We start from the raw sequence: 27,129 nt of genomic DNA on the forward strand, positions 1-27,129 counted from the left end.
TTACTTGCGCAAACTTATTTTTATTTCAGGTTTAAAGTCAAAATTAGCCAAACCTCTTGATAATTACATTATATATATTTATATATCTATGTAGATATACAGATAAATTTATAAGGATTTTATAGAAAAGGGACTTTTTGCTTTTATTTGTCTGCAGCCAACCCCCCCAATGTGTAAATTAAAAATAATAAAATTGTCCAAGAAGTGGCATTGTCTGCCTATCTGTGTGCTTCCGTCTTCTGCAGCACCACTGTTAAAACAATCTCTCCTTTCCCCCTCTTGCACTGGGGTGGTGGTGGAAAAATCCCTCCTGTAATCTTTGTGTTTTCTCTCCCCACGGCTCTCATAACTGAGAGAGGAATTTTCAGTCCATCAGTAGTGGAATATACCTGGTCCCAATTTCCTGCAGTATTCACAGCCCCAAAGGGTGGAGGACACGGGCAAGATGAGAACAGGCTGAACACTAAGTAGGACTTCAAGAATACACAAAAGTTTTTCCAAGCTTATCTCAAATGAGAGATGGCTTCAGCAACTGAGGACTTTCTGCCACGGCCATAAGGCTCAATTGTTTTTCTTCAGAAAGGGGCATGTTGATGAGGGTGAATGGCAGAGAGCCAAAGGCTCGATCCCCCAGCCCAGTAGGGTCCTGTAGAAAAAACAAACAGGGATCTCTCTCAATGCCATCTGCTCACATTAGTTCTAGATGTGAAGCAGCCAGTGGAGCTAGGAAAAGGCATCCTCCGCATAAGACAGCATGCAGGTGGTGCTAATACTGCAGTGTGTGTGTGTGCCTAAGGGCAAAGAGTTGCCCACTGTATGGCACACTGGACTGACCCCAGTCTGCGTGACTTTGTTGAAGTTCTGTGGCATGCAAAGTCTGTGTCCACAAAGCATCTGGCAGGTCAGCTGGGGTGGCACTCTTCAGAACGCAGTGCTGGCCATGCTCCCTGGGGCAAAGATCCGTGGCAAACTGTCAAGAGACTCTTCTAGCCGTCGATGAGCAGATTTTCCATCTTCTCCTGCAAACACATATAGCAATCAGCTGCTAATTAAAATATGGTTTGCCCAAGCCTTGCACAAAAGTCTACAAAGGTTAGGCCACAAAAATGTATAGTCATCTTCCTGGGCAACATACAGTGGCCTGAAAAATGGTGACTCCCTCCCCCCAAACTTTCATAAAGCTTCACTGCTTGGTTGCCTATGGTAGTCCCCCCTCGGATGGACAACCAGCTAAGTGGATATCTACAAGACTGGCTACACTCTTCCAAACCAATTTACAGTGACTTACAAAAGAAATTGGCCCCCTGACCAATGCTCTCATATTACTGAATTACAAATGGTACATTGTAATTTTGTTCTATATGATATTTTATTTTATTTTGAAACACTGACACTCAAAATCTATAATTGTAAGGTGACATTGGTTTTATGTTGGCAAATGTTTGTAAGAAATGTAAAAAACTGAAACGTACCATTTGTAATTCAGTAATATGAGAGCATTGGTCAGGGGCTGATTATTTTGCAAAGCACTGCATGTGCAAGAATACTTGCTGATGGTGGTCTATTTATATTTTCTTGAATTTTAATGCAAGTCCCCAATCAAGACAGTTGAGGCTGGATGATTAATGACTAAACATTTCCTCCTAGGAATGGTCAGCTGGTATGTATGTGTTAGGTCAAGTGTAGGGAACCTTTGGCCCTCCAGATGTTACTGAACTACAACTCCTATCATCCCTGACCATTGGCCATGATTGTGGGGCTGATAGAAGTTGTAGTAGCACAATATCTGGGGAGCCAAAGGTTCCCCACATCTTTGTTAGGGGCCCATTTAGTAGCTTTTGAACACCCCTCTTCTATCCCGAGTCGTTTTTTTAAACAATTTTTGCCCTGCCTCCGTGCTCAAGTTGGGGTGTAATTGCACCATTCTATTTGAATTTGCCCTTTATTTGTGCCTGTGACCTTTGCTTGTTTGCAAAGTTCTCCAGTACTTGCAAATAAAACCCCTCAGCGATAGGCATGCTGCTTTAAACACAACTTGAAGGGGAACACAAGAGTCCCGCTGTATCAGGCCAAATGCCCATCTAGTCTAGTATCCTGTTCTCACAATGGCCAACCAGATGCCTATGGAAAGCCCAAAACCAGGATCTGAGCACAACAGCAGTCTCCCCACTTGAAATTCCCGGCAGCTGGCATTCAGGGGCATACTACCTCCAACACTGAAGGTGGGAGACAACACAATGTCTGTACAGACACTGTGAGGAACCCTGTACTTTAACTGTTACCATTTGAATGAGGTTTTTGTGTGATGCTTCCACTTTAGAGACAAACAGAATTGGGGCACCACCTAGGATAAGGTGTAGGCCAAACCATTTCCCCCATGGAACACTTGAAGATAGCCATGGGTCTTGCTGGATCACTAAATGATTTTTCTGCATGATGTAGCAAGTGTAATGTGCTGTGCTAAATGAGTATGATTTTTAATTAACTATCAAGTGGACTTCCAGTTCATCAAAGGCAAGGACAATGTACTGGCCGATGGACTTTCCAGGCAAGTGGCTGGGACTGCAGTGACGTGACCAGACAGAGGAACAAAGAAAGACATTTTCCCCATAGAGACTTTTATTTGTTAACGCGACGTATAAATCCTGGAACAGGAATAATACTCTGCAGTTGTTTAAGGGGGGGGGGAAATGTGATGTTCCTATATATTAGTGTATATATGGTAAGTGCTGGTTGTTTAGAGTATACATGGTAAGTAGTGAAAGAGGAGGGGGAGTGAATGGGCAATAGAATGCTTGATGATTGGCTGAATGTTTAAAATGGCTGACAGGTAAATCTGGGTGGATGTGAGGTGGTGAATTGTGGAATCTGGGGGGGAGAAGAGAAAGAGTGGATTGCTTGGTGGGGTTTAGAGAGTTGTTTACCAGGAGGGAGGTGGAGTTCGGATTAGTATTGAGTAAAACCATATGCTTATGTGCCTTAACTGTATAATTGTATAATTGTATTTATATAGTATTTTATGGTATTAAAATTTGAATTCCATAAAATTCAAATTGTAACACAATAAAATGCAATATAAGAAACAAAGGAAGCAATAAAAGTACAATTAAAAATCATTATAAATATTTAAACAATGGATATACCATTTCCTGTCCTCAACCACAAACCCCCAGATACATCACATACCACCTGAATTAACTACAGGCTACAGTTTGGGAACCCCTGGTATAGACTGCATTAGCCAATTGTTTGTTCTCAAGCCCGTTGTAAGAAACTGGTGCAAATATACCCACTGTCTGTCTCCCCCAAGTCAGTCGTTGGGAGTAGTGATCAGCACCCATTTTTGTGGCATGCAGGTGCCAACGCTTTTAGCACCCCAAAAGTCATAGGAGTGGCCTGAGCACCAGCATGTGACAGTAAGACACTGGAAGCTGCTGATCCTAGAGATGTGGGTTTCTTTCAACACAGAAGTGGTAGTACTGACTCCTAGACCCAGGCCCAGCACCGGCAGGTGGCCACGTAGGGACCTGTCCGAGAGCCTCTGATGCTAGCGTGACCTGCGTATCATCGGGTTGCAGAGTGTTCACCCTGTGACCCATACTGGTGCAGATCATAGAGCAGGAGCCACCTCCCAGGCAACACCCCTCATCACCAGCACAGGCTGGCCCCATCAATGTGCTGTGTGTGCATGCTTGCCATCACCCAAAAGAGCAGGGGCATCAATATGCCCCCATCTCCGTCTTGGGTGATGGCAGGCATGCACAGCACGCTAACTACAGCCAGGCCTATTTAACCCCTAGTGGTTGGTGGTGGTGATAGTGCCGCCACCACCTTCGAAGGCCTCGAGTCTGGTGCCAACCCTGCCTACGTCCCTTGTGATAACTGTGTGTGTCTGTGTGCTCGCTTCAAGCTTCCCTCCTGAACCCCATGTTCCTCCTCCGAGGTGTCTGCAGTTACAGTATATGGCCAGTAGGGGAAGTCAACCATTGGGCCAAAGCACTCTGGAGAGAGTTGCAGCATAGGGGGTCCTGCTCTTAGTGAAGGATGTGCTTGGCCTTGAACTCTGGCTTCTGCAGCATTGTGGGAGACGAGATCTTTAAGGTGCAATTCAAAGAAGTAAGGTAACCTTTGACAAGAGTGTTCCTGACAGCATATACATCAACAGGTGGTCAACCGGCCATCATCCTAACCTTACAGTAGATCCAGAATCAGAGTTGCCCATTGCTAAGGGACTGAAGAAGCAGCTTACGGTATGCCATCAAGAAGCCCTTAATCCACCAAGGGTTTCAAGCTTCTCAAAACAGAAAACACTTTGAGCTGGGAAGACAGGTGCCACTGAAAACAGAGATGACCTACAACTCTTCTTGTGATGAGGAAGTAGGAAAACAGAGACATGGTCTGTACTAAGCCCCAGAGCTAAAGGGCCTGTCTGGACACAACAGTGCAATGTGCTTTGCATGTAAAAGATCTGAGGTCAGATGCCTGGTATCTCCAATTAGAAAGATCAGGAAATAGGTGATGGGAAAACCTCTGCCCAAGGAGGAGACAACATTGGGTTTGGTGGAGAAGCAGCGTGACCTGGTACAAGGCAGCTTCCTATACAATCCGGGTCAGAGCCCCACAAGAGATGTTCCATTCCCATTGCAATAGTGATAAAGACACACACAGCTGGAACACAAGTACACTAGGAGGGTGCCTACAAACTTGGGGAAGTGAGTTGAGACAAAGACCTGATGAGAAAAGGACGGATGGAGTCCAGCACAAGAGACACTGGTAAGGCATGCAGCAGGGTGGGAAGGGAAAAAGGAGACTGGCTAACGCATCCCAACCTGTGCAGCTGCTGTCATGACCCAGAAGTCTAGTTAGCCACTCAGAGGATTCTCTCAGTGCCATCTAACAAAATGATAAATAACAACAATCACTGCTTAGTGTTTTCCACTCTCAACGTTTCTTATCAACTCTTACTAAAAGTGACCAGTAATGCAGGGCAAAGAGGATGTTCTGTCCTATGCACCAACAGAGATCAAGGGGTAAGTATAAGGGTAATTCAGAGCACACTTTTTCTTTAATACCCCGTGCCTGGACAAACTAGTAGAAGCTCTACCTAACCACACAGTACGAAATGAGTTTTATATAGCACTGTGTGGACCTGGACCCGCCCCCACAACAAACCATAAGGCAGGGTGGTCTATATGCAGCCTTTGGCCCAACTTCCAAAGCCCTTTGAAAGCTATTCATTTAGATTTCTGTCAAGAGTGAGCTATGCCTTCCCCAGCAGCTTGCTGGGCAGCAAGCAAGAAAAAAAGGTAGGCAGACAGTGAAAAGGAGTGGCCCCAACCACTTTAGGTTCAAACCCTGCCCACTGCTAGATTTGGCCCCAACAGATTGGCCTGAGGAAAAGTGTCCCTTGATGGTTGGCAGCCTCTGCCGTAAAGGGAGCCACCTGCCCAGGTGAGATAACTATGTCTAGGAACAGGGCAAGGGATAGACACTCACCACACAGCATCAAGCTCTGTTTGGCTGCCTCTCGCACGGCCTCTTTGTCAGTTTGGCACAAGTACACCAGCTGTTCAATACTCTCCTTGGCCTATTGGGGAGAAATTGTAAAAGAAGGTGACGTTATCAGGTTTTAGCTCCTTCTCTCCACTAAACTCCTAAACCCAAACCTACACACCGATACACAAATACAGGGTACTGAAGCCTTCTGCAGGGAAAGTACATTAGCCCAGACAGTTGCCAAACCAAGGTAAATAATCTCCAGCAAGGCCTTCCTCCTCCCAGGCATCTCTTCCATACAACAAAGTCTTGTTTTAAATGCTCAGACACTGAGGGAAAGATATTTCTAGAAGACTCCTGAATATTTTATTTATTAGATTTACATCCCATCCTTCCTCCCAGTAGGAGCCCAGGGTGGCCAGCCAGTAAATATGGTAAGCACTGGCCTTTAAGAAGAGTTTTATCTAATTTCACACAAAGAATCCTGCCCTCACCTTAAGGCAGCCCAGAGCTGCACAGGCTGCGATCCGCATTTGCACCTCTTCATCCTCCAGCTGCTCTAGGTAACAAACCAGGGCCTAAGGAAAGATACACCAGTCAGCTTACTTGTGCCTAATGCAAGGCAACCCCTTCCTGTATGTTACACACCTTTAAATCTATATAATATGTCATGGTACCCAACCAAGAAACCAGCAACCAATGATGAACAAAGCAGTCTCAGCATCATCACAGAACTAGCTCCCAGAATTATTTGCGAGAAATCAAGCAACTTAAACTGATTCCAGCTGGCTTTAAAAATTTGTAAGGTAGCTGCACCTACCTTACAGATAAGGATATTTATCATATCCTGATAAATAAATTACCTCCCAACAATAGGACAAGCAAAGCGGGTACTTGCCCGTTCCCGGAAGCCAGGGTTCTCTGAAAGGTTGCGCAACTGGGCTGACACAGCCCCAACAACCTTGCTGTTTCCTTCAACAAGAAGCAGGCTCAAGGCTTTCAACCCATCCTTACGGAGCCGGCTCTCGGGAACACGTTTCAGAGCCTTCAGGACCACATCTTGGTCATCAGAGTTCAGGTTCTGTGCTAGCAACACTGCAGCAGGAAGGCAGTACAGGCACCACAGTTAGCTACATCTTTTTTACTGAAGTTTGTTTACATACCATTTTTCAGGGATACATGGTATCAAGGAAAGCCAATGCCCACAGTCCAAAGGGTGAATTTCTCCTTTGATTTGTTAAAATTTACACACTCCAAAAGTAATGAGTAAAGAAACATACATAAACAAATGTAAATCATTACAGCATTTAAAAATTACTCCCAACTTAGTAAGAGGAGCTACTAACATCCTATACCTTTGAGTTCAAATACACTATGAAAATATTCCATTTTTCTATAAATGTGCATGATTGTTGGCCTTCCCTAGTGCTAATAAAGTTTTTTTTCCCAATTTTTTTGACTAGTAGTCATTCTGGCTGCGCTATCACCACTTCTCCACCCCCTGCTAACATGGCACAATAATATGGATGATAATATATAACCAGTCATATCTTGCATGTTGATTAACACTAACTTCCAGTGTTCAATAATTTTGGGACATTTCCAATAAATGAGAGATGCATCCACTTGAACTTAATTACAGTGCCAGCAGTTGTCATTAATTCCTGGATGACTTAAGGGCAAATTTCATGGGATCCCTTTACATGGTTACGAAAAGGGGCCTCTCTCCAATAGGTAAAGGGAATAGCCCTCCACTGGAAAATGTCATGTGTGAAATAATGCAAGGTGATGGCAAAACCCTCTCTGTGGCATTTGATCCATGATGGATGTTCACACATGCAAGTCATCACTTCATGCTGCTACCCACCAGGCGTCACAACTTGCATGTGGGAACTCTCCCTCAATATTCACAAGTCATATAACATACCTTCCTCCGCCAACTCCAGGATGTAAGAGTCCAGCGTCAAGATGGGCAGAGCCTCAAAGTGGCTCCAGTACTGGAAGAGGGTGACCTGCTCAGCCTGGCAGCTCCCCTGGCGCCTGGGCAGTCTGCGCTGCAGAAGCTCCTCCACCAGCTTCACACACACTGTAGCAGGAAAGAACGTTGTCAAGGAGACTCCCAAATACTTGATACATGCGCCAACAATATGTCAACAAAGCTCTTCCAGCTGCACCCAGGCTGGTAGGGACCGATAGGGTACAGTCCAGGGGAACAAGTGGTTGGTTGGGTTTGCTCTTTGGAAGTGACCGAAGCTTTGAGGAGTTTGTTCTGAGTTACACTCACTATATTGCCATCCTCAAAGGGACAATCATAACTGAAGAGCACCCCTTCCAACGAATCATGGGCCAGTCATATCCATTAAGAAGAGGAGGCCCAGGAACCCAACAGGGACAGTGCAATACTGTTCTGGAAGCACGGTCAGTCTTGAGTGCATCTCAGTACGAGAAATACTGAACTAGGTCCATGTCAAATAATAGCTCAAAAGGTTCCCTAGGAGTCATTCATCTGTAACAGTGGGTTTTAGAGCAGTGCTAGGCTACCTACCTCCTCTGGCCATGCATATCTTGCCCATAAAAGAAGCACTGGAATGGATATCTGGCCCCGAATTCAGCACTTGGGGAACTCTAGATTCATTCATAAAAGAATTTCCTGCATCCAAGCCCCTTATAACGTGAAGCATGAAAACACAAGACTGGAAACCAAGTGGAATGAGGAAAGAGTGCGGCCGAGTGTGTTTAGGAAGATTAAGGGAAGATATAAAGTCTTCGAATATTTTAAAGGCTGTCACGCAGAAGATGGAACAGACTTGTTTTCTGTTGCTCCAGGACTGGAACAAATGGGTGGAAATGGCAAGGAAACAAAAGTTCAGCTGAATGTTTGGAGAAACTTCCTAACAGGAAGAGCTGCATCAGTGGAACAGACTGCCTCAGAAGGTAGCAGGCTTTCCTTTGCTGGAGATATTTTAGCAGAGGTCGGACAGCCATCTGTCAAGGATGCTGGAGTTGCATCCCGCATTGAGGACGGGCTTGGATTGGACATAATTGGTGCAGCTTGAGGAAGTCAACAAGGTGCTTGGACTGGTGCGTGCGACCACTTCTGCTCTGGATCCTTGCCCCTCTTGGCTGGTAAAAGCTAGCAGGGATGGAACAGCCGGCTGGGCCAGGGAAGTGATAAATGCCTCTTTATGAGAGGGAGTGGTCCCCAGCTGCCTGAAAGAGGCAGCTGTTAGACCACTTCTAAAGAAGTCTTCCTTGGACCCAGAAAACCTAAATAACTATAGGCCGGTAGCGAATGTTCCATTCCTGGGCAAGGTCTTAGAGCGGGTGGTTGCTAACCAGCTCCAGACACTCTTGGATGAAACCGATTATCTAGATCCATTTCAATCCGGTTTCAGGCCCGGTTTTGGTACTGAGACAGCCTTTGTCGCCCTGTATGATGACCTGTGTCGGGAGAGGGATGGGGGGAGTGTAACCCTGTTGATTCTCCTTGATCTCTCAGCTGCTTTTGATACCATCGACCATGGTATCCTTCTGGAGTGACATCGAGTTGGGAGTGGGAGGTACTGCTTGGCAGTGGCTCCGCTCCTACTTGGTAGGTCGGCTCCAGAAGGTAGTGCTTGGGGAACATTGCTCGACACCCTGGGTTCTCCAGTATGGGGTCCCGCAGGGGTCAGTTCTGTCCCCCATGCTCTTTAATATCTATATGAAGCCGCTGGGGGCGGTCATCAGGAGTTTTGGAGTGCGTAGTCATCAGTATGCTGATGACACGCAGCTCTACTTCTCCTTTTCATCTTCTTCAGGTGAGACTGTCAATGTACTGAACCGGTGCCTGGCCGCAATAATGGGATGAGAGCTAATAAATTGAAGCTCAATCCAGACAAGACTGAGATGCTATTAGTGAGCGGTTTCTCTGATCAGATGGTGGATATTCAACCTGTTCTGGACGGGGTTACACTCCCCCTGAAGGAGCAGGTTCGTAGTCTGGGAGTTCTTCTAGATCCTTCATTGTCACTTGAGGCCCAGGTAGCCTCGGTGGCACGAAGTGTGTTCTATCAACTTAGGTTGGTAGCTCAGCTACGTCCCTATCTGGACAGCGCCGACCTTGCTTCAGTTATCCATGCTCTGGTAACCTCAAGATTGGACTACTGCAATGCACTTTACATGGGGCTACCTTTGAAGACGGTTCGGAAACTGCAGCTCGTGCAAAACGCTGCGGCCCGATTGTTGACTAGGACCAAACGATCCGAACATATAACACCTGTTCTGGCCCGTTTGCACTGGCTGCCTATATGTTTCCAGGCCAGATTCAAAGTATTGGTTTTGACCTATAAAGCCTTACACGGCGCGGGCCCGCAATACCTGATGGAACGCCTCTCCCGATATGAAACTACCCGTACACTGCGTGCAACATCGAAGGCCCTCCTCTAGGTACCGACTCATAAAGAGGCCCGGAGGATGACGACAAGATCTAGGGCCTTCTCAGTGGTGGCCCCTGAACTATGGAATAGTCTCCCTGACGAGGTGCACCTGGCGCCAACTTTGCTCTCTTTTTGGCGCCAGGTTAAAAAGTACCTCTTTACCCAGGCATTTTAATATGTTAATATTCTTAGTATATTTATTACATCTTAGTATACTAGAACAATTATGTAATATGTTTTTAGTCTTTGGGATTTTGTTATGTGTGTGGTATTGATATGTGATTTTATTATATTGTATTTTAAATTTATGCTGTTCACCGCCCAGAGAGCCGTTGGCTGTGGGCGGTATAGAAATTGAATAAAATAATAATAATAATAATAATTGGAAGGTACCTTGCACGCTATGATACTATGAATGACAAAGCCAGAAGGTTTCACGCTAAAGCATAAATGATGCACACACAAAAAGTAGCTCCATGCTTGAATTACACCCACACACAGACTGCAGAACATGAGCCACCTTGGCACAGAACCTGGGATTGGGGGCAAGGGGGACAGCAGTAAAGTAGAAAGTACTGCCCTGTGTGCAAGTCACACTCACCTGGATCTGCCAGGCCTTGCTGGCGTTCGTTGATTCGTGATGCATACTGGGAATTGAGTGTCTGCAGGAACTTTTCTACAGGGCAGGTGTATATATTAGGGATGGTCATACAGCTGTCCCAGAAGGGCAATGCTCCCTCCTTCCATGTAGAAAACTGTACCACTGAGAGAAGAGACAGCATACAGATAGCTTAGACCTCTGGTTGCCATAACAGCCCTGGGAGAAAGATTTCCCTTTGAACTACTCTTAATCTTAGGACATGCCCCTAATGTCTCTCTTCTCCTCCCCTGCACAGTGTTCTATAGATTTGTACGTATGTACATGAAAACAGCAATCAACAATGCTTCAGAAGCACATTTGTCATGTTTAAAGGTCAGCTGTACCCATTCCTCTGCAGGCTGAGGTCAAAGAAAAGTTGCACAGCTCTGCAGAAGATGGCTGGGTGCACAACTCTGACTGGCTTGCAGCTGTGAGATCACAATCGCCCTCCCTTCTCTATCCTCAGTTAAGTATTTTGGAAAGGTGTTTAGCAATGTTACAATAATAAAGGCAGACATGGTGCTTTTTAAAAAGCTTGTATATGGGAGAAAGGGCAAGACTAACCATGCTGATACATATATCTGTGCCTTGCAAAGAGAAGGTAGGAGGAAGCTGAGCTCACCCTCTGGGAGAAAGACAAATAGTCTGGCTACATGCTTTGTTGTATCTTTGTACGCACCCTTCGTAGCACAACAGTGGGCCCTGCCTCTCCGGAGAGGTTTCCTGCTCCCCGCTGCATCCTGCCAACAAGTGCCAATTCCCTCTGTCCCTCTATCTGGGATTAACCCTCTTTCTTTCCTACCTTCCTCAGCAGAACTGGCTGTCCCTGCTCGCTCCTCTGCTAGGCGGCAGGCCGTCTCCAGGACCTGTGCTTCCCTTGCCAGCCTGTCAAGTGCATACATTTCCCGGCAGCGGAGGGGCCCAAAATTGCCCAGTTTCTAGGAATCAGACACACATGGAAAAGACCCTTAAAGGAGAAATTCCAGTCCCAGTTCATCATACTGTGCAAAGCATGTGGGGAACCATTTTAAGGAAGGGCGCCAGAACAAGCTGTTACTCCCCCAGCAGGTCACATTTCCAACAACAACACAAAGGGGCAGATCTGGTAGCAAAGCTGGGACTCAACACCTTGAGTGACGCCCAACTGGAAGAGTAGTAGCCGCCATAGTGGTAGTAGTTCAAAGGCAAGGTGAATGCCAAGTCTCAGATTCCCATTAGAGTAGTGGGGCTGTGGGGGGAATGTGTGACCCTCTAGATTTTGTTGGATACTAACTCCTGTCGACCCAATCCGACAAGGCCAAAGGTCAGGAACAATGGGAGCTGTAGTCCATCATCATCTGGAGGGCCACTGTTCCCCATCTCTGCCGCAGAGTAAAAAGGATCAGTACACTGCCTTCTCCTTTGTTCCCAGGCACGTTTCATAGTGTTGGTTTTGACCTATGGAGTCCTGAATGGCCTGGGAGCAGAGTACTTGAAGAACCTCCTCCTTCCATATCCGTATACTGAGCTCATCTAAGAAGGCCCTGCTCTAGGTATTTCTGCCCATTGCCTAGCGGGGCTTTTTTTTGTTGTGGTGCCCCAACTGTAGAATGCCCTCCCCAAACATTCACCTGGCAACTATTTCTTTTGAGGCTCCTTTCCAACTCTTATGTTTCTTCTAATGCCTTTGAGAGTTTTAATTGTAGATCTGGTTGTAGTATTTGCTTTTTAAAATGTATATCCATATTATATTTTAATTTGGTTTTATTTCTAGTTTTGCTTTTTTTTTAAAAAAAATACATTTTTGTAAACTTTCTTGATCTTTATTTTGATGGAAAGACAATCATCTTACATAAATAAAGACACAGCCAATTCTCCACCAGATCTCCACTTTGCACTCACCAGCAGCAAGTGGTTGCAATGGTTCAGATGCAGGACCAAAGCCCTGTCGAGGAACTCATTGCCGGTGCTCATGGGCTCTGAGCCACCCTCTGAGCTCAAGCACCCAGCTGTGTCTTCAGCAACAGCCTCGCTTGTTCCGGGTACCCTGCCTGTGCACTGCTGTGCACTGCTAGCCTTCCTGTGAAGAGGGGCAGAAGGCAAGATGTTAACATGCATCCAATCCTTAATAAGCCCAACCCAGTCAACCTCTGAACACTAGAACACATTGCAGGCATGATGCAGCTTCACCCAGCAACCATGCAAAAACAACAAGGCTCCTAAACACATTTGAACTAAGACTGTAATGTCTAATTGATTAATTGGTTAAATCAATTCTTTTAAAAAAAAAAAAACTTTTAATCAACTGAAAAAAGTGTCTGCTAATTAATCTGGCAATTTTTTAAAATACAGAAGAAATATGATTCTCGCTTCAGAAACACTGTTTAACCCACATGCAAATCTAACTGAAAAATAAAATCAATCCATTAACACACACCCTTCCATTACAATGTCTTTAAATGAGTGACAGATCTAGTTGATTTAGCAATGCATCTTAGACTGCTGGTGTCTCAAGAGAGCGATTCTAAACACTTTTCTCCCCTTTGTGCAATGGGCTACTTGTAAGTAGAGAAGTGGAGTGGGGGAGGGGGAGAGAGTCAGAGACTGTTGCCAGCAATATCAAGAGCGGCCACAGAGTGGCACTGTTACAGCACAGCTTGCTGGGAGTCACCTGTCAAGCCAGGCTCATTTCCGGCAGCTGTATCAGCACTGTGGGAAAGGTCTATCGGGTCTCTTAGTGTGCCAAGCTGAGACAAGCTGGGCCTGTTTATATAGCCAGCTGCTCTGACGTTACCACCTCTGAGCTCCCTTCAAGTTCTCCTTTAAAATCAACACAGGGGGAGGATACGGGAGGAGAGTCGACAGCCCTAGGCAAAGCTTGCAGCTCCTGATCCTTCCCTCCCTTTCATCCTGATATAAGCTGAGCGCTGCCAACTGGCAGACCAATGAAAAAGTCTTATCCAGCCCACAGCAACTATCTGGCTAAGTTTTAATCAAGGTGGTTTTTTTAAAAAAATAAGCAGTTTTCCTACGAAGAGGGAAAGGAATAACTTCCAAAAGCTGCAAATGACAAGAGATATTCCCACCCTACATTCAAATTGGATTTTATATGCAATGCTCCTGGTTAGGTCTGAAATGTATGACTTTGTTAGTTATGAAGGGAAGGGCTGTAGTTCAGTGGTAGATCACATGCTTTGCATGCAGAAGGTTCCAAGTGCCATTTGCTGGCATCTCTGGGCAGGGCTGGGAAAGATCCCCATCTGAAACCTTAGAAATCAGTGTAGACAATACAGAGCTAGATGGAATAAGGGTCTGGCTTTGGAAAAGGCAACTTCCTGTGTTCCCATGAAGCCTTTACCAATAAAAGGGCACCGGCACTATTAGAGAACCGGATTACCTGGGCTGGATTTGGAGTATGACAAAATATGCTTTCAGACCACAACTGGAGAAGACAGGGCCCCTTGAAAATACAGAAGATGGCCATCCTGATGAAAGCTATAGCAAGAATGTTTTTGGGTGGACAGAATTTGCAGTTCATAGTCTCACCCAAGACGGTCAAACAAAGGGGTATGTATGAAACACTCTGTGGACCTGAGTGCCATAAATAAACCTGTTAGGATTACGGCACCTTAAAAGACTATTTTTTTCACCTTTTTGGCTGCTACAAAGTAAGATGGCTCCCACCCCAGAACTCCTTGTTCCTGTAAGACAGCTGCTGTCTCAGGATAACCACCTAGGACAATAATTTCTGAACTTCAATTATGTGAGCAAGATCCAGGGCAGACGCATACTAGCCAATGAAGTTAAAGGTTGTAGGATCCTATTATTTAGGAGTGGGAAACCTGCGGTCCTCCAAAGGTACTTTGGACTCCCAACCCCCAACTACTCTAGCCAGCATAGGCAAAGGTCTGGAATAGTGGCAGCTATAGTCCAGCAACACCTGGAGGGCTATAGGTTCTCTACACACACACACTCCTTCAGTTAAAACCTCATCACTTTGGGATGAGTTTTCTAATTCTGACCCTTTTAATTGAAAGCTCCAAACACTTTTCGCTATTGAGCTTAATATTACTTTGTCCCCGATTCCCATAAAGATCTGAATCCAAGACTCCCACATGCTGGGGTGACTCCCTAGCACCAACATCCCATTTATCCCAACATTGGCCTGCATTTAGTGACTTGTGTGATCCTCACTCACCCGTCGTCATCCGAATCTTCTGTATCAGAAGCATTGAGGAAGCTGAAACTCTCAAGAGCGTGCTCCACTGTCAGGCTGGTGCTGGAGGCCCGGCTCAAACACACACCCTGCTTTTGCTGCAGGATGGAGAAAAAACAATCACAAGAATCCTTTCCCTGTCCACTCTGGCAGCTGTTCCCTATGTCTGCAAGCAAATCACCCTGGGTTGTACAATCAAGTCCTGATCAACTGTGCTTCTGTGGCTGCAGCCGCCTTTAGTTTCGAAAAGTGAGAAATGGAAAAAAACTCTGAATAATCTCTGAGAAGAAAGCTCAGGATAAGGGTAGAGGGCATAGAAAGGTACATCTTCTAATCCAGGGGAGAGGTACCTTTTTGGCTTCATAGGCTAAATCCTCATCCGAAGCAGCCATGCAGGCCAGATTTTACAGTTAGGTGGGGTTGCCTGCCTGTCCATCACATGATGCCATTATGATGTTATATGACTGACAGGCAGATTGTGATATTTGTTGGGCAGGGTTCCTAATCTCCCAACTGCTGGCTGGCAGGTGCTTGAGAATTGCAGCACAAGGGGTGTTGCTAACACTTTGCAAGTGCTGGTCACAGAGCTGGCAAAGTGCTTCTTTCTCCCCGCATCTCCTCACCCCAGGTTCAAACAGGCGTGCAGAGCTGTACCAAAGCTCTTCTGCAAAGCAGTTTTTGGAGCTGTTTCAAAGCTCTTCATTTTATCAAGATTCTGATGCAATCAGGAAGTGGTTTGCATCAGAATCCCCTGCTAAAACAAAGGGGGGGATCTTCCTTTTAGCAGGTGTTTCCATACAAACTCCTTCCTGAATCAGGAAGGGGGTTGCATGGAATTCTGCAAAACAGAACACAAGTTAACTGCGAGTTAAAGCCTGCTGCCTTGCAGCACACGCGGCCAATGTGGGATTTAATCTCGTCTTCCCACCCATCAGCCTATGTCACAAGTGACATTATCTGATAGGCATGGTTTGGGGAAGACAGCTCCCCACCCCTGCTCTAATCTTATAAAAATAAAAGGTAGCCATGTTGACCATAAGAAAAAAAAATCCAAAATCCATGTTACGGCAATAGCTTTATTTTATTAGGGCAATCTTTGATTTCTTCAGAACTCTTCTTCAGCCTAGATTGTAAACAAAATGCAGACCAATAATGACGCCATGGAGCCTGCATCAGGTCAGTCTCAAGATCAAATGTGGAAGGAGCAGGCAGACATTTAAATAACTTCCTCGCAGGTGATACGTAGGTTTCAGGTTGAAGGGACAAACCACATCTTTGGGAATATAAAATCCAGCTGTTACCTAGCTCCGTTTCCCTCCTTAGGTGAGATCTATTTTGCAACATTGTGGCTGGCATAATAAAAGGTATTGCCTTAATATGGATTTTGAAATCTAATCTGGAAGCTTTATCCATGGCAGAAAATTCTGTAAGTAACTGGCACTGGGTTCAACAACCTCAGTTTTCATTCAAGCAAAGAACAAAACCAGGGGCACAGGTAGGTATTTCAAGAACTTGGGGCACAGACCCATGACACAAATTTGCATAAAATATGCACGTGCCTCTGGGCACATTAAGATGGAAGGTATCTGGGGTCTCAACCAGCACTGTGGTTTGCAGTGTATCCCACGCCTTGTTTTTCATTTAAACTAAGTTAAAGAGAGGAAAGGGGATAGAAGACCTGGGGCCTGGTGCAAAAGGCCTGGGACTTGGACCCTAACACCACCAATGAATAAACACATTTGTAGCATCCTCCATATTGAAAACATTGAGGCCTGACAGCATGTGAGCATCTGGGGGAGATGCTGCTGTGAATGCATATGAAACATGGGCAAAACACTTACTGTTCTCTGCACTTCTTTGCAAGGTCCAAAACATCTCCCCACCCCCACCTCATCCCACAACAACCACTCCCTCAGTGTGAAGTGCTTCCAATGTGGGGGGCAAGATGCTCATCTTGCTACAAAGGGGGACCGTAAAAGTCACATGGGGCTTCCTTCACATCCAGTGTTGCTCCCGAAAAGCTCAGGGAACCAAAGGTGGTGATGGGCACTAGCAATGATCACTGTGATCAGGGAGGGAGACTTCAGAGGCCCACCCAATTCTTCTTTGTTCCTCCCTATGATTAATGCAAATTATGCAAACCACCAGATAATATGTGCAAAATGAAGTTTGTCTGCATAGTTTATACAAGCCACAGAATTCAGCAAAGTTTGGTTAAAACCTTTTACACAGCCCTAAAAATGCTGTCCTTCCCCCAGCCGTAGTCTTATTCCCCCTCACTTACCAAGAGAATCTCCTCTAGGTGCTTGAGCTCTTGCTCCAAGGTTTGTAACTCAGGGAACTGGCCCCGGTAGTCGTCCAGAGCAGAGGCCAGCAAGCTGATGGCCTCCTCCAGGCCACAGTCCACAGGCTTGGGCCTTGGTGCCTCCAAGACCCCTGCTGGCTCCTTTGGGATTGGCAGGCTTAATGAAGGCTTAGGCTGTTGAGCCTCCTGGGCTGAGCAGGCAGTGTCCTCACTCTCTTCTTCAACGGGAGCGGCTCCATCCGGCTCAGCCTCCGGTTCTCCAGCCTCGCAGATCTGAGTGTCCAGCATCGAGCCCGTACTTTGGGGCAAGGAGTTCGTTTCCAGGGGAGGCAGCTCCCTGGGACTCGAGTCTCTGGGGACAGTGCACTCTTTGTCCTCTGCCACTGGCAGGTCCACACTGGCCTCACTGATCTGGCTAAGAGTCCGGGCATAGGGCACGTGCCCATTAGCCACGGCCACCTCCTCTCGAAGGGCTGGCGGCTCTTTGTCCTCAGGGTGCGTGAAGGCAATTTCTATGGCGGGCGCAGCAGCCTGTACTGCCGGTTGCACGATAGGCCTGGGCAGTGTGTGCCGGGCGCTTCCAGAGAGCTGCGGGCTGGAGGAATCGTCTGAAGACTCTGAAGAGATGGACCAGGCTGCCCCGTTCTCAAGCTCCTCCTGCTGCCGCAACATGTTCTGCAGAGAAGACAGCACGGATGAGACACAAGAGGGACGTACTGAGCCTAGTCCACATGTGCAAGCAAGCGTCTGTCTTCTACACTCCCTCAGCACGCAACTGCTTCCTTCCACGCTTCTAATCCTGTCCTCTCCCAGGCCCACTGAAGCTTCCTCAACGGACCTCCCTTGACCCCCAGAACAACCTGTAGCCCCCTCCATTCTTATACCAGGTCATGGCTAAGTTCCCCCCTCTCTGACCCAGCCAGCAACAAACAAGCCAGCCATTCCATTTTGGGTAGAAAGGGGCTGGAAACCAGTGAGAGTCTGCAACTGTGGTAGGAGTAAGGCAGGGGAGGGAATTTTTTCTTCCCATTTTGTGGCTCAGCTCATCGTCTGGAGAAACCAGTTTGCTTAGGATGTGTGATGCTGCATCTCTTACAGACAAAAGCAGTCTGCTCCAAATCTCACAGGCTTTGGCAAGTCCCCAGGGCAACAGACCAGCTACTTGTGAGCAGCTAAAACAACCTCCCTTGCAAGTGCAGTTAGATCCAGAGCTAGTCAGGATGGCCATCATTCCTACTTGCCCTGTCCCTGTTTGCAGTGACAACTCAAGAATTGGCCTCCACAAGAGGAAAATGTGCCCAAGAAACACATTTCAGCCCCTATCCATTCTCTAATCCAGCCTTTCCCCCCAACCTTTGGGTCCCCAGATGTTGATGGACTACAACTTCCATCAGCCCCAGCCAGCAAGGCCAACGGTCAGAAAGGATGGTAACTGTAGTCCAGCAACATCTGGGGACCCAAAGGCTGGGAAAGGCTGCAGTCTAATGTGCTGCATGGAGAAATACTGGCTTCCAGTCCTCCAACCCAACCTTCTCCATTCAAAACCCTTTGGGCCTCTTTCCATAGCTTCCAGCACTCCTCCGTCTATCAGCCACCCATGGATGGGGGCGGGGACTGCTTTGTTTGTCAGGGCCCAGGAATGTGCTGCAAAGCGCATGGCAAATTACATGCCAATTCTCTGCTAGTCCACGTGGCAGATCAGGAGGAAAACACAGCTTGCTTCAGGTGGCACAGCCCAGATGGAGTGTTGTGCAAGCCGCTGCAGAGCATGGTGCCTCCTTTCCTGAGATACCAACTCCAATGTGGAAGTATCATGAATCACACAGAGGAGCTGCCTTGGACTGAGTCAGATCACAGGTCCATAATAGTTCAGATTGTCTACATTGATTGGCAGCGTCTTGCTAGGGTTTCGGATAGGGGGCATTCCTAGCCCTATCTGGAGCTGCCAGGGATTGAACCCGGGACCTTCTGTATGCAAAGCATTTGCGCTCACATTGAGCTACAGTCCTTCTGCACAAACGTTCCGAGTCAAGCTTGGAAGGCCTATAATAACAATAATAAACTTTATTTCTACCCCGCCCTTTTCCCAATAGGACTATAGAAGGCATGGCGGGAGAGACAGATGGAGTACAACATCTAGAGAGCCACAACTCCCATCATCAATTACTATTTGTCATGCTGTTCTGGTATTGATTATGAATCCCCCCCCCGCTGTTCTGATTTTAACAATTGGATTTTATTGATTACATTGCGTAATGTTTTATATGTCTGGATAATTCGTTATAAAAGTGAAACGCAGTATATAAAATTCTGCAAAATAAATAAATGCTGGCTAGGTCTGATAGGAGTTGTAAGACCAATATCTAGAGGGCCACAGGTTCCCTGCATCCCTGGATTACAGGGATGCAGCTCTCTGCTCCCAAATCCAAACTCTAGCACCAGATGACTGCAGCGTAATGAATATGGGCAGTCCATAGAAGGGTGGTAATACAAATGGCAAACCAGTGTGAGGAAGGCATCTAGGGATACAAAAACCAAGAGACAAAAGCCTGTACTACTCTACCCTGCCTGCAGGGGCAGCAGCGTATCAGCACATGACTACTACAGAACACCATAATCTGGCAAGGTAGGGGAAGCCCATTGCTCACTAATGCAAAGCAGCAGAGGAACAAGCAAGATTCTTCAGTCATTCCATTTGCTCCAATTCAGGCCTTAAAACAGGAATCGCAGACTAACACACAGGAGGCAGAGCACAGCTACCTCTACCTCAGGAGACGAGGCTATGCTACAGGACCAGCACTTCCACAGCCCCGAGGTGCCCTCATGCCGAGCTGCACGGAGGAGACTTCACTGCAGAAGCAGCTCCGTGGCAGTCTCTCCAGGAGAGTCTCCCGGAAGATGTCCAACAAGGCCCACCTGTACTTGGGGGTAGCCTCCCGGTGCAAGCTCTTGGGCAGAGAAAGAGGCAACCGTCGGCAACAAGGGCTCAGCTCCGTTATTTGATAGCGTTGCTTGCTTTACCGATCATTCTTGGTGCCTCTTCCTGGCAAGCAGACCAATCCTAGCCTTTGTAACAGGCCTGCCTGTTTCCTCTGTCAACCAGATGTTGTCCTGTCTCTCCCTTTGGGTGGTATTCAATGCTAGTCCTACTCAGAGGAGACCAATTGAGTTAATAGCCATGACTAATTTAGGTTCATTAATTTCAGTGAGTCTACTCCCCGTAGGACTTCGTTGAATACAACCCTATGTTAATTTCCTCAACTTCTTCAGCTCAAGACAAGAAGCCTTTTTCAGATGCAACTGCCTTGGCCTGATAAACCATGGTTTGTTGGACTGAGAACAAGTGTTGAGAGTTGCAGCCACTTTCCACCCCTCCACTTATTTATTTATTTAATTTATATCCCACCCTTCCTCCCAGCCTGGTGGCTAAAAGAGTGATCTGTGAGGTTGCCAGTTCAAATCTCATCTCAGCTACAAATTCAGGTGGTGGGACTTAGGCAAGCCGCAATTCTCTCCACTTTGGTTCCCTCCTTCTGCGATATGGGAACAACAACGCTGGCCTTATGGGTTTTTGTAGAGATTGCTGAGATAATAATGCATGAGAAGCGCTTTGAAGCACTGTATAAATACTACTGATTTTTATCACTGGATTGCTCTGCTATCCCAACTCGAAAAGGATGTAACACCAATTTCCTTAACCAGCAAGTATATTTGAGAATGGCCTGGAGAACTTCTCTACAGGCACAGGATAAATTTGTCCCTAACACTAAGCAGGTCTAGCGCTATAAACTGCTTAGATTTAAGAACTCCTAGGAACTAGAATAAAAGCTTGTCAGACAAAGAAAAAAGTGTAAATAAATGGTTTACATAGCCACTTACTGGATTAACTTGCTGTTAGAAGTGGGGGGGGGAAGAGACAAAAACAGATGCATATCTTAGTCCTGTATCTTAATAATCCCCATCCCAAAGAAGTTGGGGTATATGTTATCAAAAGCATACATCATAAAAGTTAACATGAATCTTGCAAATTTATAGAGCAATTTTATTAGTCACAGATGTTAAAAAACAAAAATCTTAATGCATCACAAAAACTAATCAAGGAAATCCTTTTAAAGTTAAAAATATCTAATGTATTTTGACCGTGAATTAGTCGTCTTCAGCAGTCCGGTATCACAATTACGTTTTCACACATGCACATATTGAAAATAATGCATTAAGCTTTCCGATTCAAACATCTGTGGTTACAAAAAATGTTTTATAAAGTTGAAAAGTGCGTAGTATGTTTATTATATACTTTTGATAACACAACCCCCAATTTGGAGAGTTGTTTTTTTCCAGCGTGAGTTTGATTTCCTTCTGTTTTTTGTTTTTTCCTCTTTGCACTTACATAAAATGCCTGTTCACGCATGGAGGGTGTATCGGGTGGGCTCTGGTTGTATGAGGAAAATCTCTTGTTGACCGTGGAAGTCTTAGTTACGGTGCTGGCAGATGATGGCTGGTCCTCTTTGTCGAAGGGGCTGGGGAAGATAATGCAGAGCAGTCAGCAAGAAAGGTGAATCTCGCCTTGTGTCCACTGATGTACGAGGGGGAAAGGGAGGGCTGTGCTTTCTCAAATCCTCTCCAGGAGTTACCATTCAGAGCAGCCATCTCCAACCTGGTACCCTCTGGATGTTTTGGAGTACAAATCCCATCAGCCCTAGCCGACACGCTATGTTGCCTGGGGCTGAGATGAGAGTTGTAGTCCAAAACATCCGGAAGGTGCCAAGTTGGGGAAGGCTGATCTAGAGCACGACAGTTCCATTCACCTCATTTATCAGACCACTCCCCTTGAGGGTCTGTAAGATCTCGGCCTTCCCCACAGCCACTCAACAGAACCCCTGATACGGCTTCACAACAGAGAACCTCAACCAGCCTTAAGAGAACAACTCACTTCCAGTTCACCTCCAGGCTCAGCTTGATGGTGCCCAGGTCGTTGATATCCACAGCCACAACCTGGGGCAGCGCAGCAAACAGGTCCTTGGTCTCACAAGAGACGTTCCCCACCACCACATGACTGGCCAAACTCTTGAGCTCTGTTACCTAGGAGGAGAAGGAAGAGGCGGGGCCCAGTGAGCCTAGGAAAGGCTTTGTCTTTCCTTCGAAAGACACCAGCTGCCCAAGGTGGTATCAGATACCTTGATGGAGAGGAACTCTGTAATGAGGGGCAGGAAAATCATCTCCTCACTGTCCCACACTTGCTTGCTGTTTGCCTCAATGCGGCCCCGCAGCTTCCACCGTTGGCGCCCGTACCTCATGAAGATCTGCCATGAGGAATAAGAGAGTTCCTATCAACTGGATGGACATGAACAAGATGTGCATCCAATTAAAGCTGGACAACAGCTAACATAATCAGTGGTAGGCAGCCAGACCCGCCCTACGTCAAACTGTTCAGTCAAGCCCAGTCATCTCCACTCCATAACCTTACCCCCCCCAAAAAACCCCTCTTCAATGTGTTCTGAGCCCAACTCTAACTCACAAACCTCGTATTGGTCGCCAGCACAGAGCCTAGCAAAGCCAGCCAATCCTGCAAGAGAAAGAAGAATCAGTACCTCCTTGATAGCTCCACTAGGGCAGCCACAATTTTGCTGATCCACATATGTGACTGGAGGTGGGGGATGATCCAGAATTCCACCTGCAAAATGCAGGTGCATGTTTAAACTTGCTTTTGGGATTTCATAGGTGGGATCTGTGGCAAAACCTTAGTTGGATAGAAAAGGGTTAAGTAGTATTGCTCCTCCCACCTGCTCAAACTCATGCACTCCCAAAGCTGCTTTTCAAGTTAAACACACATTTTTTTTTGTATAACATTTCCATACCTTTCATCTTGATGTGGAACTCCCCCAACTGGCTCTCCAGTTCACTCTCCAACAGACACATATTCTGGAAGGGGAGAAACCAAACAACTGCCCATTAATGCCACCAGCGAAGAAAAGTAGTCCCTACTCTTCCACTGCCTTCACCAGTACCAGGCCACCTTGACCCACCTCTGTGTACTCTTTGTAGCCCTTGCTGGCTTCGGCCAAGCTCTCGCGTGCCTCCTTGCTGCCGGGTGAACCAGCTGTGTAGGCCTTGACCATGTTGTGGGCTCCATCCCGAAGCCGTCGTTGGATGCAGTAGGCTTCGTAGAGCTCATCTATCTGTTAGAAGGAAACCCATGGAGACAGGGTGACAGGGGCTGTAGGGCACGTTTAGCCAAAAGCTGGTTTGCCACAAACCCAGAGCAGCTGAAGCACTAAGGCCATGCTCTCACCGTGCCATAAAGTAAGTAAGGGAAACCTGTGGTCCTCCAGATGCTGATGGACTCTCATTGGGCCAACAAAAGGACTGATTAGGAAGGGCTGTAGCTCAGTGGTAGAGCATCGGCTCTGCATGCAGAAGGTCCCAGGTTAAATCCCCTGCATCTCCAGGAAATGCTGGGAATGTCCCGTCTGAAACTCTGGAGATCTGCTGCCAGTCAGTGTAGATTATACTGAGTTTGAGGTGCCAGGGGTATGACTTAGTATGAGGCACCTTCTTATGTTCCTATCAGGCCGAGCTGGTGTGACTAAAGGCCAGGGAGGATAGGAGTTTAGCAGCATCTGGAGGGCCACAGATTCCCCATTCCGGCCATAAGGGTCCCATGAAACACAACGGACTACTCTGCCCTGTAAGGCTACTTTCAATAACCTATTTTATTTTTCTTCTCCCTTTTTGCTCCTCCTTTCCTTAGGGGAAGGACGACTGTTCAGTGGGAGAGCACCTGCTTTGCATGCAGAATGTTCCAGGTTCAGTCCCTGGCATCTCCAGTTAAAAGCAGTCAAATGGGAAGAGATGGGAAATGCCCCTGCCTGAGACCTTGAAAAGGAGCAGAGCAAAGGCAGGGTTGTGCATTTTTACAACAGCACTGTGCAAATGCAGAAATTGCCTGTCGAAGTTTAAGAGGCCAGAGGACAGGCTGGGCAGCATTCCATTGAACTCCAGCATAGTTCTCTGTGCCATGACTAAATTGCTTGATTTTCAAAGGTTAAAAAAAAGTCCAGTTTCCCTTGGCGCAGAAATTCCTTTCACACACCCAGAAGCAGGAGGTACCTTGCTAGCGTGGAACTCTAGACGGCGCAGAAACCGCTCAATTGACTTGACTTGCTGTGAAACAATAAAAGGAAGTCCCGTTAATACAGAAATTGAAAGCTGAACTGGCGAAGGAGAGCAGGGCCCCAGAAATCCTCCATGCTCCCAGGTTGCCCATGAAAGGGATTGGGTCTCTAAGTTCCAATTTAAAGAGAGAGCAACATTGGCGCTGACAGGCTAAATGGGCTCTTCTACTGATCTGTTTTGGAGCAACAAGTTCCTGATAAAAGCATCTCCATTGGTAAAAGAAAAGAAATGTTTAAGCTAAGAAGATATAGCCCTAGACCAAGAGTTAATTACTGGGCAACTGGCCAGGGTCCTTCCTTGGCTGCTGTTTTATGGGCAAGAGAAAATTGTTCATGGTTGAAAGGGAGGGGTAGGAAAAACTAGCTGAGTTGTTTTCTTTTAGGTACCAGACAAAAAACCTGTTTTGTTTGCTCCCACTTTTAACAGGAGCATCTTCAAAAGTATGCAAGTCCTTTCTTTATTTAAAAAACACATCTAGTTAGAGGTCACTACTACATCTTATTTTAAAGATCAGCTATCCCGAGGAAGGGAGCAGTCCAGGTTACCCGACTTCTCTAGCAATATAATATAAGAAGAAAGCACAAACACGTCTTGTTAAGAAAAGGGGAAGCCAGGGAGTGCTTCCTTCTCCTCTCCTTACTCTTGTACCCAAAAGTTCAAAGCCACCTATCTGCCCTCCTCTACCCTGCTCTAACAGCAGTGACCTTTCATCAGGCAAAGCTGACCCCTAAAAGAGAAAGCTACTTTCTTGTGCCTTTCATAGGATCATAGTTGGAAGGGGCCTATAAGGCCATTTAGTCCAACCCCCTGCTCAGCACAGGAATCCATCTTAAAGCATACCCAACAGGTACCTGTCCAGCTGCCACTTGAATGTCTGCAGTGTTGGAGAGCCCACCACCTCCCTAGGTCATTGGTTCCATTGTTGTATTGCTCTAATAGTTAGGAGGTTTTTCTGGATGTTCAGTCAAAATCTGGTTTCCTGCAACTTGAGCCCATTATTCCGATGATAGAGAAGAGATCCTGGCCCTCCTCTGTGGTAGCAACCTTTCAAGTACTTGAAGAGTGCTATCATATCTCCTTTAACTCTTATCTCTTCAAGGCAAAACATGCCCAGTTCTTTCAGTCTTTCCTCACAGGGCTTTGTTTCCAGTCCCCTGATCATCCTCACTGCTCTCCTCTGAACCTGTTCCAGTTTGTCTGCGTCCTTCCTAAAGTGAGGTGTCCAGAACTGGACATACCCAAGATGAGGCCTAATCAGTGCCGTATAGAAGGGAACCAATTCTTCACGCGATTTGGAAACTATACTTCTGTTAATACAGCCTAAACCCAAAGCAACTTCAAAGGCTGCCAACAGCATTTGCCTTGGTATGGAATCAGGGAAGCTGATTGTTCACTGCTTGGAGTGCGGGATGCAAATAAAATGAATGAGAACTAGCAACATGTCTCTTTCCTTCCAAGTCAACACATTTAGGAACCCAACACATATTGGTGTTGGTTTCTTTGACGTTAAGCACTGGGAAGGAAAAGTAGTTTTCAGACAGGTGAGAAAAGCACGCAAACACACACACGACTACTTTCATCATTTATTCAACAGATAAAAGAATGATCCTTTTTGTATCCTTTATGGCCTTCAGTCCATCAAAGAGAGTTCTTGTAAAAAAGGAGCTTCAGACAGGGCACACCTGACTCAAAACTGCCAAAGAAAACCATGCAGGGAGTCAAAGGAAAAAAGTTGCCCCCTTGATTTCTCTGTGCTCTCCTGGCCCCATTCAGAGATTACTGCTGTAGCTAATCCTTAGACTAACCTCAGGACAGAGATAAACAAAGTTTTCATTAGAGAGTTCCAAGTTTTTATAAGAGAGTTGGCAATTGGTTTATGAGAGGTTTCACAAGGAATTTACCTAATGGTATTTCTTTTGTCTAATTTCATCTCTCGCCAAACAGTCTTTGCATGTTTTTGAAAGGATACAAAGCCTTGCAAGAATTGTTTATCAGATGCAAAAGAGTGGGATGAATGTATACATCCACTCTTTGGATGAAAATCCCACTCTTTTGGGATGAGAGCAGCAATACCTATCTTGGAACCACTATAACCCCCCCCCCCCGGACAAGGGCTTTTAAAAAATAATTTGTTCCACCCTTCTGCATTCTGTTTTCTTTTCTTTTTTAAACCCAAAGCAACTTCAAAGGCTGCCAGTCTGAGCAAAGGAAGGGCTGGAGGGGGGTGGGAGAGAACTGCCTTCAACCTTTACCCTTCAGCCACTTTGTAAAGCTCAGATGGATCTCTCCTAACCTCTTCCTTCCCCCCACACACATCTTTTCCCCTATGGGTAAGAGCAGCTTGTGAGCAGTGGTGCAGGATCAAGCTGTCCCTCCTCTAACACTTCTACTTTTGATTAGGACTTCCAACACTACCTTTGAATTAAAGAGAATCATCAGTGGGAAACAGAACCCCCCTGTCACATTTAGTTTGGCCCTTACCTGCTGCTTAAGACAGTTGGCCAGTGAAACAAAGGATCCAGAAAATGACTTCTAAGGAAAGCAACAGCGTGACCAAAGGAGCACCACTCAAGTTAAGTAACGTGAGCTTCTGTGCTAGCAAAGGCAAGGATAAGAAATGTAGACCAGGGCCCAGAAGCTCCAGTGTCTTGTTCATTTATTTATTTATTAAATTTCTATCCTAGCCTTCTTCCCAGAAGGAGCCCAGGGTGGCATTCAGGGCATATAGCACACAGCAGGTTGACAAGCCTATCCCTCCCAAACACAATGCATGGGCAAGCGCCATTCCCATCCCAGCATGACTTACCTTATCAAGGTCATAAAGAAAACCCTAGAGGTGAAAAGAAGGAGAAGGTGAACATTAGGTAGAGGTGCAGAAACAATGATTGCTGAGCATACCATG

The 27,129-nt window shown here is 46.3% G+C and overlaps 1 protein-coding gene across 7 annotated transcripts in view; it reads right to left on the reverse strand.

Moving 5' to 3' along the window:
• Window positions 1-27,129, reverse strand: part of RIPOR1 (RHO family interacting cell polarization regulator 1) — a 114,621-nt gene continuing 87,492 nt past the window's right edge. For 6 of the 7 annotated variants that reach the window (XM_061594452.1, XM_061594451.1, XM_061594453.1 and 3 more), the window contains exons 5-22: window positions 27,034-27,057; window positions 24,162-24,215; window positions 23,078-23,230; window positions 22,910-22,973; window positions 22,574-22,617; window positions 22,229-22,354; window positions 21,985-22,133; window positions 21,442-21,571; window positions 17,034-17,729; window positions 14,732-14,847; window positions 12,436-12,613; window positions 11,357-11,492; window positions 10,516-10,677; window positions 7,424-7,582; window positions 6,395-6,591; window positions 5,991-6,074; window positions 5,497-5,587; window positions 1-1,019 (exon numbers count right to left, since the gene is read on the reverse strand). In XM_061594452.1, the coding sequence (XP_061450436.1) occupies window positions 922-1,019; window positions 5,497-5,587; window positions 5,991-6,074; window positions 6,395-6,591; window positions 7,424-7,582; window positions 10,516-10,677; window positions 11,357-11,492; window positions 12,436-12,613; window positions 14,732-14,847; window positions 17,034-17,729; window positions 21,442-21,571; window positions 21,985-22,133; window positions 22,229-22,354; window positions 22,574-22,617; window positions 22,910-22,973; window positions 23,078-23,230; window positions 24,162-24,215; window positions 27,034-27,057 (2,661 nt within the window). In that variant the 3' untranslated portion in view covers window positions 1-921. Of the gene's footprint in view, window positions 1,020-4,804; window positions 4,894-5,496; window positions 5,588-5,990; window positions 6,075-6,394; window positions 6,592-7,423; window positions 7,583-10,515; window positions 10,678-11,356; window positions 11,493-12,435; window positions 12,614-14,731; window positions 14,848-17,033; window positions 17,730-21,441; window positions 21,572-21,984; window positions 22,134-22,228; window positions 22,355-22,573; window positions 22,618-22,909; window positions 22,974-23,077; window positions 23,231-24,161; window positions 24,216-27,033; window positions 27,058-27,129 lie in introns of those variants that run through there. The other variant, XM_061594454.1, reaches the window with a different exon arrangement.

The sequence above is a fragment of the Rhineura floridana genome, chromosome 13 (genome assembly GCF_030035675.1).
Source record: "Rhineura floridana isolate rRhiFlo1 chromosome 13, rRhiFlo1.hap2, whole genome shotgun sequence".
Lineage (NCBI taxonomy): Eukaryota > Metazoa > Chordata > Lepidosauria > Squamata > Rhineuridae > Rhineura > Rhineura floridana.